This window comes from Sinocyclocheilus anshuiensis, unplaced genomic scaffold, assembly GCF_001515605.1.
Source record: "Sinocyclocheilus anshuiensis isolate Anshui unplaced genomic scaffold, SAMN03320099.WGS_v1.1 scaffold771, whole genome shotgun sequence".
Taxonomy (NCBI): Eukaryota; Metazoa; Chordata; class Actinopteri; order Cypriniformes; family Cyprinidae; genus Sinocyclocheilus; species Sinocyclocheilus anshuiensis.
Window position 1 is genome coordinate 502494 of NW_015552585.1, and position 12127 is coordinate 514620.

The 12127-nt window shown below is 38.5% G+C and overlaps 1 protein-coding gene across 1 annotated transcript in view; it reads right to left on the reverse strand.

Moving 5' to 3' along the window:
- Positions 1-12127, reverse strand: part of LOC107665428 (disks large homolog 3-like) — a 14544-nt gene continuing 2417 nt past the window's right edge. Inside the window, exons 2-12 of the mRNA XM_016456300.1 lie at positions 9957-10133; positions 9782-9857; positions 9292-9321; positions 8310-8409; positions 4464-4505; positions 3660-3710; positions 2860-2961; positions 2578-2750; positions 2335-2444; positions 1787-1878; positions 1-1650 (exon numbers count right to left, since the gene is read on the reverse strand). Coding sequence (XP_016311786.1) covers positions 2385-2444; positions 2578-2750; positions 2860-2961; positions 3660-3710; positions 4464-4505; positions 8310-8409; positions 9292-9321; positions 9782-9857; positions 9957-10133 — 811 coding nt within the window. The 3' untranslated portion in view covers positions 1-1650; positions 1787-1878; positions 2335-2384. The remainder of the gene's footprint in view (positions 1651-1786; positions 1879-2334; positions 2445-2577; positions 2751-2859; positions 2962-3659; positions 3711-4463; positions 4506-8309; positions 8410-9291; positions 9322-9781; positions 9858-9956; positions 10134-12127) is intronic.

Genomic DNA, 12127 nt, shown 5'->3' on the forward strand with positions numbered 1-12127 from the left:
ATTTCTGGGTGTTCAGTTAGAGGAGAGAAAATCATCCCTTTGAGTTCATACTCGCTCTATTCCATCACAATATGATTGAGGCCCTTTAGCTGCATTTAAACAAATAAGGAAAAAAAAAAAAAAGTAATTATCGATCAGATTCCTGAGCTCACCCCAGCACAAGGCTCAACACAGTGGAGTAAACATCAGCCCGGAAATAAAGGAGTAGAAGAAAAAAATCGTTTAAAAGCTGTCATTACAAAGAACAGATTTAATCAAACCATCGTCGAGTTCTGGGGAAAACGGTCAATTTCAGGCTCCACTAACGCTTTAATATCAAGAAGGACATCCAATACAATTATTATCTTGATTCTACCCGTTTTAAGGCTGCGCTCCTGGGCAGCTAACAGGACAGTACCTTGTTACCGTTCAGTCTGAAGAGAATATAGTCATGGAAGGCAGAGGAAGTGCAAGTGGGCTGTCTGCTTTTCAACAACTCCAATGGTGGCCGAAATTGGATTTTGCTTAAGACAAAAAAAGGATTTCACAGAGGTAAGACACTGAAGTCTATTGCACTCACAAGTTAGGCCTCCAATAGGATGACAGAAAACTCATAATAAGAACTAAAATCGAGTCTCCTTCTAAGCACTGATAGGCTGAATATTGTGTCGTTCGCCCCCCCCACGATCAACAGGAATTTTACATAAGCGTTTATTCATAGTAAGGCAGTTTGGTGGTCTGCAGAGAGCCCAGTTACACCTCTTTACCCCCATCTTTAATACAGAGCAGCTAAAACCACAAGAAAGGAAGAACACAAAACCCAAAGACAAGAAATGAAATCGAACAGCCCTCCAAGTAGACAATTCTAGTGAAGTGTAAAATGTGTACCATATAATTTCGTATTGTGTAGTAAAATCTCTCCGTAGGATTTTTATTTTCCATGTGATTTCAGTAATATAAATGTATAGACTCAAACGCCATTTTGTTCTGCCTCTGAACATGTTGCCATACAAACGGCCAGGCAGCCCATCAAATAAAGTGAGCTGGTTTATGAGTACTGAAGATCACAATCAGTTTTGAAGTTTATCCGTTATAAACACGAGCAGTGACGGTACCATCAGCAGGCTTGAACTGTATCTAGTCCTTATAGAAAACCTTGCACAGCATCCTCGAATGTCTTTTTCCATGAAATCGAATGAACGTATACAAGGTTCCCGCTCGTGCCACCATCTCCAACTCCCCGGCTCCCCGTTCTCGCTTCGTTAAGACATTCTCATCTTCAAGTCCATCCGAAATGCACAAACGAATTCGCTCAGGTTTCCCTTTTTTGTTTTACGTGACAAAAAAGTTCTTTAGGAATGGCATTTCCAATCTTGAATGGAATTGCTGAGAAACTCATGCAGGGGTGTGTACAGTCACAGTAATGGTGATAAGACTTCTTTCAATTGAGGGTAACATAATGATGACACTAAAACTTGATATGAAACATATCAGTGAAAGGGAAGGAAAGGTGTCAGGTGGGAGTGGGGGTCAGGTGGGGGGGGGCTCCGTGGAGGCGGCGAGTTCAGAGCTTCTCTGCGGACGGGATCCAGATGTAAGGGCCTGACTGCTCTTCAATGATCAGCTTGATTTTATTAAAGATCTCATCTAGTGAGTCACCCTGGACTATGGCTGTAAAAAGACAGAGAGAGCAACAGTCATACTACTGTATACTGTTAAACAGTAACAGAGGTGCTGGACTAAAAGATTTCCTCTGGATACAGTTAAGAGAAATCACATGATGGTGTGGTGTGGGGAGGGGGGTTACCTGTGAAATACTCTCCAAACTCTTGTTCGAGCTTCACTGCCTTATCAAAGACTTTATTAGCTTGCTCATATGTCTGCCTCTTATTCATTTCCCTGATAAGCACAAAGAAGTACATTACGTATTTCACAATGCATAAGCACATACTGCAGTTCAGAAAAACACTACCATTCAAAAGTTTGGGGTTGTGAGGAATTAGTTTTTGAAAGGAGTCTTTTTTTGTTTAAGGCTGCATTTATTTGATCAAAAATGCAGTAAAAACAGTATTTTTGATTTTTTTAGAAGCCATTACTCCAGTCTTTAGTGTCACATGATCCTTCAGAAATCTAATATGCTGATTTGCTGCTCAAGAAACATTTCTTATTATAAATACTGAAACCAGTTGTGCTGCTTTTTGTGGAAACCAGTATTTTTTAGTTATATATTTCTATTTCAAATTCTATCAAATTTAACACATTTTTGCTGAATAAACTATATAAAATAAAATAAAAACTGGCACCAAGCTTTTAAACGGTAGTGTATACATTTAATTTACAAAATCTTAAACTTACATCAGGGCCTCCACAGATTTTGGCTTGATGAAAATGGCGATTGGATAGAGCTATGCTTGCTGCAGCCGCTTTATGGCATTCCCAGACACATCCAGGATACAGTGTTTCCCCTACAAGAGGATTAAAGAAACCCTTTCACCCTGTGTCACACTTTCACTGCACACAGTAATTGCACCGGAAAATATTGAAGGTTTAAACAGGAGTTCAGATCCTCTGGCATGTTTACACTAGGGAGTCACTGACCCTTTCAGCCACTGCCCGAACAGACAGGATGCTGGTCCCGTACAGATTCTCATTGAACTGGCCGGCCTCGATAAATTTGTTGTCCTGAATGTCCTTCTCCATTTGCTCCCTTGAAGCCACAAAATGGTAGTCCTGCCCGTCCATCTCATTCTCTCGCTGAGGACGAGTTGTATCTGAAGAAACGTGTGTATGTCTTGCTTTACTTTTACAAGTACTGTCAAAACATTTGATGATAAAGATGTTCTGCATGTAGCCAGCATGGCCTTTTCTTATTACACTCACGTGGAACGCAGGATCCAAACTTGTGAGGGAACTCTGAGATCAAGTCATCGTTTACTCTGTCCTTCATTGGACCCAGGATAATTACAGGCCTTGTGTAATGGACTGAAAAGAAAGCCAGATCAATGTTGGTCAAAAACTTCAAGCCTTGAGAATAATTTCTTGGCTTTCCTCATGGAGGACATACCATGGAAAACAGGATTTTCCTTTCTTTTTTTAAATACAAGCTCCCTCCCCAGTCCACCCAGACCGTTTACAAAAACTAAACTGCAAAAACGACTCATTTACAAATGGCCACATTAACGGATGATGTTCATATTTGCATATCAGCTATTGTTTATTCAACACCTTGACCCACCCTAATGAAAGACAGCTTAAACTATGGCACATACACTTCATGTTAAGAAGTAAAGCCATCATAAAAGAGGTTATTTACATATAGAAATCCTCAAGGTACAGCAGCAAAAACAGCCTGTTTAATTGTAAAGTTAGTTCACACTGCTACAGCAAACACAAACACACCCAACTTGTGTCATGTATACTTGAACAGAGAAATGTAGACTGTAGCTTGACCACACAAAAACTAGATCATAACTGAGCATGGTCAACGCTGCAACTAATCCAAAAAAACATAACCAATGGAATTTGTTGTGTGTTAGCATGTGGGCAGTGAAAACTAGGATGAAGGGTCAGAGTGAGACTGGGATGGAAAACTAAATTACAATAATTTCAAGCATTATAAGTGAACTTCAAGTAAAAAAAACAACAACTGTAGAATGTTGTTTGTGTGTATGAATACTTACTCTCCTGTCGAATTACTGGCTCATATGATAGAATTGTGTCTTCCTGACCCTCTGCATGATGAGAAAAGATAAAATTATCCACATGAAACATGAAGGTTTCATTTATCACTATTTAATACAGAGACAATACACTTGAATTACCACTGGAATGAACGTGTAGATGACATGACCATAGCGATGGACCAGTTTTGTTTTATTTTTTTTAAAGCACTTAAAAGGTTACTAGCATGACACTGAACAAATGGAATGCTGCAGACCTTTGCAGACTACACTCAAAGTCCCTTTAAGACAAGTAATGTCACTCGGCAGCCATCTTTGAAATGCCTCTCGGGCATGCAAGTGCAGCTCCTATCTCTTTGATTGGGGAAACATCAAATTCTCCAAAACTGTTCGCCAAGCTTACAATTAAATTTCATATTTGAAATCACCAATGAAATCTGACAACAACTGTCTCATAAATGTGGTTTAATATGCTCCAATAGCATAAAAAAAGCTTATTTTTCAAGCTAAACCAGCCAATGCGCATTGCAGTGCTAAGCGCGCGTCTCCAGAAAGCTGACTGTTTCTATAGCAACCGGGACTTCTAACAGCAGCTACAGTGACGCAATTACTTTACTGAATAGCAATTGGCTCTCTTACTCAGAAGGCGGGGCTTCCTTCAATAGAGATGCCATATTGAGAGTTGCATTTTTCCCCCATTTAAAACTATACGAGTGACACGTCTTAGGTATTCTATAGTCTTTGCTACACTGGGACAGATTTAATGCAGTAAGCATAAGGTAATGGATGTTTCGAGCTACTTACTGGAGCTGCTTTCGCTGTCACTGGTGTTCGACGTCAAGCATTCTGTGGATATAAGAGGAGGGAAGTTTACAAATTTTTGCCTATATGCAAGATTAATAGCATATCCAGCACGGCTCAGAATGAAACTATACACCCTCCCGTACCATCATACCAAGAATAGTAATGACTGAGTGAGGAAAGGAAAACAAACAGAGAACACTTTTGGGCACTTAAATGGCTGCCGTTTCCTTAGAAGGGAAATGGTAGGATGAGGCAGCAATAGGAAATTAAGTATTTCCTTTTCCTATGACCCTAATGATCTTAGATTCCATGCTGAGCGTTTTCTATGACCTTGCCAGTGTTCAGTTCATCAGACAGTGATACTGCTCCTCATGCCAAAGTAAACAAGCCAGTGTTGGGTTCCTTACAGGAATCAAATAACAAACATCCCTTAGAGACAGTGACAACATGATAGTGCTGGGATACTTAAAACATTAAACATGCACTCAATCCTGCCAAATATGAGCTGGCTCTGAAGACACTATGGCACCTGGAGAGGTCTGCCTTGATTCACTCGCCCTTCAGTGTATCATATGCAGTGTTGGTCAGTAACGCATTACTTAGTAACGCGTTACTGTAATTTGATAACTTTTTTTAGTAACGGAGTAATTTAACAGTTTATAATTTTCAAAATAGTAATTAGAGTATAGTTACAAGCCGAGGTCTCTATACGTTACTGCCGTGTTACATTGCTGGCAGAATGCAGTGATTTCTAATCTAGATTGTAAAAGGGGTGTAGCACACGCACTGTCGAGTCAAGTGCCAGTGGATTAGCCTAGAGACCTGCTCTCCCGCGAGACCCAAAGCAACAGAGTGCGGCTCGGGACAAGACTTGATAGGCGAGTGCAGAGACTCGTGTGTGTGTGTGTGTGTGTGTGGGATGCGGGAGAATAAAATGATTCACGGGACTCCCGCAAAATAGAAATATCTAATAAATGCAGCGCTCTTTGCTGGCATTCTGCCATGCCAAACCATGCACGCAGCAGTGCTTGCTTTAGTTAAAAATAACAGTGTTCTGTGAATGTTGATGCTTTAATAACAAATACTTATCGAGAGCGTGTGTGCTGGGATTTCATGAATTTCAAGGAGAGAAAAAAGTAACGTAACTAGTAGTGTAACTAATTACTTTTGAAATAAAGTAATCAGAACAGTAACGTGATTACTTTTAAAAGGAGTAATCAGTAATTTAATTACATTTTCAGAGTAACTTGCCCAACACTGATCATATGGCAATCCGATCTTTGATATAAGAATATTTGTGTGAATGATTTGAGTTTCAAGTCAATATGAAATCAAAAACTGAGCTTGCCTGAATTTACCACATCTTTAAGCCTACTGTATCATATAAGATACACAAATTTATAAGGCCTCTAAATTATCAACATGATCAAAACTTTTTACTGAAAAAAAAAACTGTTGTACACAATCTACTACAGGTACATGTGTTCTGTCATCTAACTGATAGTTCTTAAGCAAGTAAAAGGCCTTTTAGTATCATCTAAACACCTCTTCAGGTCATCGTTTGTGTGAAATTTTTACTGTGAAATCTTTACAGATTTTTATAAAGTAAACTTAAGAAAAACTGTTATATTGTTAGTAATTATTCAAAATTAACATTTACCGGACAGAAGCAACTTAAGTTCCCTTTCATGGGAACTTCGAACTGCGTCCTCTAGGGGTCGCTATGGGGAACGCCTCGTCGTGACGCGTTCCCCATAGCGACCCCTAGAGGACGCAGTGTCTCGTTCCCTACTCAGGGAACCATGGTTACATAAGTAACCTGAGACGTTTACTTGATTATCCATACATCATTTTTTAGAAAAAAACATGTTGAAAAGTGAGTATCATATATATCATATACGATACATCAGGCTTTTGAGGAACATTTATTTGTATATTTTTCAAACATTGTACTGTACTGCATTATATGTTTTACAACACAATAAATACTTAAGAGCTTTGATCATAAATAGCAAATATCATCCTAATAACATATATGGTTATTTCTCATTTTTGCCAAATTGCATATTTTCCTCCTTGAGTGTGAGCTCCATATTCTCACTATATCAGATACTATATGAGCCATTAAAGCCTGATGTATCCAATATGATATTAAACAAAAAACATATGCCTATTTTTAAGAATTTTTTTTATCTCAAACTGTTTACAAGGTTAAATCTATCAAAATGTAATAACTTGTTCTTCCTCTGTAATTACTTTGTTTTCATTTAGGCTATACAGATTATTGGATAATGTTAACCAAATGACAATACTCATTTAAAGGCACAATATGTAATTTTCGCAGCTAGAGGGCGCATATTCAAAATAAACAAATAGACAAAGGCGTAGTTTGATGACGCCGTGACTGAGTGTGGAATCATGAGAGTTGCCGTCTTCATTCCCACAGCCGATGCAATCCGACGGGACTCGGGCAGTACTCATGTTTATGGATGAGCTAATGATTTATTAATGTAGTAGAATGAAGTGGGGTGAGGCTGAAAGCCGTCGAAGCGAAACGAGGCCGCTGAACGAGCGTGACACACGGGTCGAAAGCAGCGGAGCTTTTATTATGCCACAGTCGACCGCTTACACTCCTTCCGGTCGTGCGTATGTGGGGGAAAAAAAGCAGTGCTGTTTTATCATACTAGATACATTTGAAAGTTCTGTTATAATGCTACTCTGTGCGGTCGTCACCGGTCTATTAAAACGCACAACATATTAAAGTGTCTTTGGTGTTTCCATGTTTTCTACAAAACAAAACCGGAAATCGAGGGGTTATGACGTCATTGGCAGGCGACACAATGACACTATGGACACGGTCCATGTCACTAGTTAAAATTGCTTTATTCTCTGGATTTAAACATTCTTCTAAACATTTGGGATAATGTATGTACACAAGTCAGCAAAATACATAACACTGTTCTAGTGGTTTTTAGATATTTTAATAAAAATCTTACATATTGTGCCTTTACGCATAGTTTTAGCAAACTCGCATTAGTCCTGGCTCCATATTGTTATGTTACACTCACTTTTCACCTTTTAATCAACACTTGATGGACATAATCAAGTCCTACATTTTTAGTTGCTAAACATCTAGTTTTACTAAAATTAGTTGCAAACAGCAAATAATGTGTACTTTTTTAAAAGCAAATGACTCTTAAGGTAGAGAGGAGATTCAGTGAGAAAGAGAGAGGGAGGAACAGAAAGAAAGAATAAAATGTGTGTGGTGTGTGGCACAGCCGGTTCAGTTAGTTCAGGGAACAGCTGCTTGACAAGAGGAACCACACACTTACTCAAACTCTTTGATCCATAAAAGTCATCGCTTAACCCTGGGAAGTCCTGAGCGTCCCGACAGGTGAAAGCAAGAACAAAGAGAGAGAGCAGAAAGGAAGAAGAAAGAGGTTAGTGAGAGGCTGGGAGAAGAGAGGTGTTGCACTCTCGAGGGATGAAGGAATACTAACATCAGCTTGCTGTGCGATGAAAGATCTGGGTTGTCCATTTGTAATTTAAGTACAGGGGCTTCCCATGCATATTCATCTGAAACAAAATTAAATTGCAAATGCTGAAGGGAACAGCTCTAACAATGATGGATGTTTGAGCACAGCATTTGAGTGTTAGTGCAGCCTCACACCTGTGAAAAGTGCTAAGTTCCCCCTCAGAGCAAGACAAAGGCCAGAGAGGACCCGATTGGCTGTTTCCTCACAGAAAGGTCAAGAGCCAATCAGAAGCCATCTCCAGAGTGAGTGACAGTGACAGGATGAAGCATGAAGGACAGAGTCACAGCCCTCGTCACACGCTCATACTCACGTTCAGTCTCCACCAACTCCTGCACTATATTCTCCTTGCTCTTGTAAAACGGGAACTTGCGTGATAGGTTGAAGCTTTTTTTGCGCTTTACTTTGACTGGCTGAGTGGAGACGAGTCGATGGTGGGGGAATGGGGATGAGGAATGAAACAAACAAAAAAACAGAATGGGTTTCAATGTAATTCACAGCACGCATGCAAAAATATAACCAAAGATGACATGGTTGCACAAACATGGGGGATAATGAATGTAAACCATTTGGATGCTACATTCAGAACAAACATTTTTAAGTTTGTTTTAATAAAGTTTTAACTGTGAATGTAACAGGGAATACATTAATTGAACAATGAAAGATGTGAAATATCTTCTTGTCTTCACTGCACAAATTGCAGAAGAAAATCATGGGTGTCAATGGTAAATAAATAAAGGTGAAGTGCACAGTTATTTCTGTGAAAATACTTTTTTGACTTCCGGTTAAATGTGCCTGGTACTAAATGTAGTCAACTACACTACCATTCAAAAGTTTGGGCTCAGAAAGATTTTATGATCCTTCAGAAATCATTTTAATATACTGATTTGGTGCTCAAGAAACATTTCTTATTATCAATGTTGAAATCAGTTGTGGAAACAGTGATAATTGTTTTTTTTTCCAGGATTCTTTGAATAAAAATAGAAATAGAAAAAAAAAAAAAAAAAAAAAAAAAAAAAAAAAAAAAAAAAAAAAAAAAAAGAACAGCATTTATTTCAAATGGAAATCTTTAATAAAATTATAAATGTCTTTACTGCCATTTGAATGTGTCCTTGTTGAATAAAAGTATTAATTTCTTAAAACATTTTTTGAATGGTAGTGTACAATTTGTAGACTGATTTTCTGACACTGTGCACATTGAAAACATTGCTGTTTGTTTGAGCATCCCGACCTGTCCATTACACACTTAAAAGTTTAGTTCACCCAAAAATAAAATCTGGTCATCATTTACTCACCCTTATGTCGTTCATTCTGCCAAACATCTCCTTTTGTGTTCCATGAAAGAAAGAAAATCACACATGTTTTGAATAACATGAAGGTAAATGACAACTGTAATTTTTGGGTGAACTATCCTTTTAAAGTACAATGAAGTGTTTCCTCAATCCTGGTTCTGGAGGGCCCCCAACAGCCAATTCAGGTCATAGAGCACTTTACTAACGAGTAGAGGAGTTGAATCAGGAGTGTGGTGAGGGAAACATCAGAAATGTGAAGTATTGGGGGGCCTTTAGGACCAGGATTGAGGAGCATTGATCTAACCATCATAGCTGATTATGATGGCACAGGGCATGTTTGTAATTTTACACTTTTGTTTGTGTGTCGCTGTGAGAAATGAGATGCTCAGTAACAGGAGCCTCCAGGATACTGTGAGAAGCCACCAATTCCCACACTCAGGGGAAGTGGGGCAGCTCCTATGAGTCTTTCACAGGAGGAGGATGACTTACTCACCCTGTTGGACTCAATCATGCCCGTCCTTGCATGGAACTTGACTGTTTTTAACCGTGCACGCTCTTTCTTTTCCACCCTGTGGATCAAAAAATAAAAATGTATGATTGGCAATGAACACCCCATTACTACAGGGGAAATGTTGTAATTCTATCTGGGCTTGTTGGCAGTACTGTACCTTTTCTTGCTTGGTATAACCCCAATTTGCTCACTCTCCCCATGGGGTGTAACCAGCCGTGCCTGCCACCACTCATCATCAGAGGCATTGATGACATGCAGGATGTCCCCATAGGAGAAACTCAGGCCCTGGCTAGGGAGGCAACTGTCCCTGGTCCTGTCGTAGTCAAAAAGAGCCCTGGGAAAACCAAACGAAACAACACATACATCAACAGTGCGCTAGAAGAGCGGGTGTTCAGGTTTGATTAAAGGATGGGTGTGGGGATACACATACAGAGACAAAAGTACATCACTGGACATCTGCACCTTTTTGTTTAAATTTGTTTTGCAGATACTTTCTCACTAAAAGCAACTTACAAAACACTTCCTACTAGGGTTGTGATGGTGAGGAAATTTTCCCACTGGTTAATCGACGTGTGACAACACCAATAATACTGGTATCACAATGGGGGCAGGGGTGTTTCCTCATTTCCTCGCTTTCCTTCGCTTTTAAATGGCTTGTAAAAGCAGCGTGCACATTTTACTTTCACTTTCAAATAGCGGCAATTTGGCGTAAAGCAATTGTTCATTTGAATTTTCCCTCTTTTCCTCGCTTTCCTTCGGTTTTATATAGCTTAAAAGCACCGTGCGCATTTTACTTTCATTTTACTTTTACTTTGAATTAGCGGCAATTCGGCGTCAATTGCTTGAATGCAACAACAAAATACAACGTCAAACTCACTTTAGCCTATATATAAAACATAGAACTTTTATCAACAAAACAAATAAAAATACACCATGCTATAGGGCAGGCTATGCCTAATATAAAATAACAAATAACTTGCATAAAGTTTAAATAGGTAGCCTATACAAAACTGGAAATAAGTAGAAACATGTGTAATATATAACCAAATAAATAAGAAACGTAGAAATTTTATTAGCAAAACGAATAAGAAAGCTTGGAGGCACGGCATACACCTTGATGTCAAATAAAATAAATAAATTACACAAAGTTTAAATAAAGTAAAAATCAGCAAACACTGTGGAACTCACCCCACTCTTCTTGTCAGTCAGCTCGACTCACTCTCTTCACTGGATAAATTAAATCTGATCTGTGATGCGAATGTCGTTTGGCACACTGCATTGAGCAGCCGTGTTCCATTTTTAATTGTAGTGTCTGTTCTTTTACTGAAATAAATTATTTTTATTACTATAAAAAAAATCAAAACGACGGTGGGGGTCGGTGCCGAGGTGGGCAAGTGATGTAACCGGTGTTGAGGCTTAACAACGGTAACACCGTCAGCACCGTCTATCGCGGCAAGCCTACTTCCTACCAAAGGCACAGCAACCAATTTATAAATATTTAAGTACAACCTCCCACTTTTTTATTTTTTTCCAAATTTAAAGCACTGTTCAAAAGTTCAGAGTCAATTTTTTAAAATGGTTTTGAAAGTCTCATGTTCACTAAGGCTGCATCTATTTAAAAAAAACAGTAAAAACAGTAATACTGTGAAATTTTATTACAATTTTAAAAAATTTAATATTTTTAAAATGTAATTTATTCCTGTGATGGCAAAGCTGGATTTTCAGCAGCCATTACTCAGTCTTCAGAGTCACGTGATCCTTCAGAAATCATTCTAATATACTGATTTAAAGCAGCTGTGTTGCTTAATATTTTTGTGGAAACAGTGATACATTTTATATGATTCTTTGATTGATAGAAAGTACAAAACAAAACCGCATTTATTTGAAATCAAAATCTTTTGTAAAATTATAAATGTGACCCTGGACCACAAAACCAGTCTTAAGCAGCACAGGTATATTTGTAGCAGTAGCCAAAAATACATTGTATGGGTCAAAATAATATATTTTTCTTTTATGCCAAAAATCATTAGGATGTTAAGTAAAGATCATGTTCCATGAACATATTTTGTAAATTTCCTACCAAAAATATCAACCCTCTACATTGCGAGTAAATCACTCGCATATGCGACTAAATCTTACTCTGGGCGACTAAATAACGTCTGGGAGGAATCATATGTGTGTTTGTGTGTGTGTGTGTGTGTGTACCTACTTGGACAAATTTGTACCCAAAAGTGAGCAAAACCTGACAAAATCGGCAAAAACCTCAATTTGTGGATGTCCTCATTTGTAAAACTGTTATAAAAATAAAGTAAACAGTTTTTTTTTTAC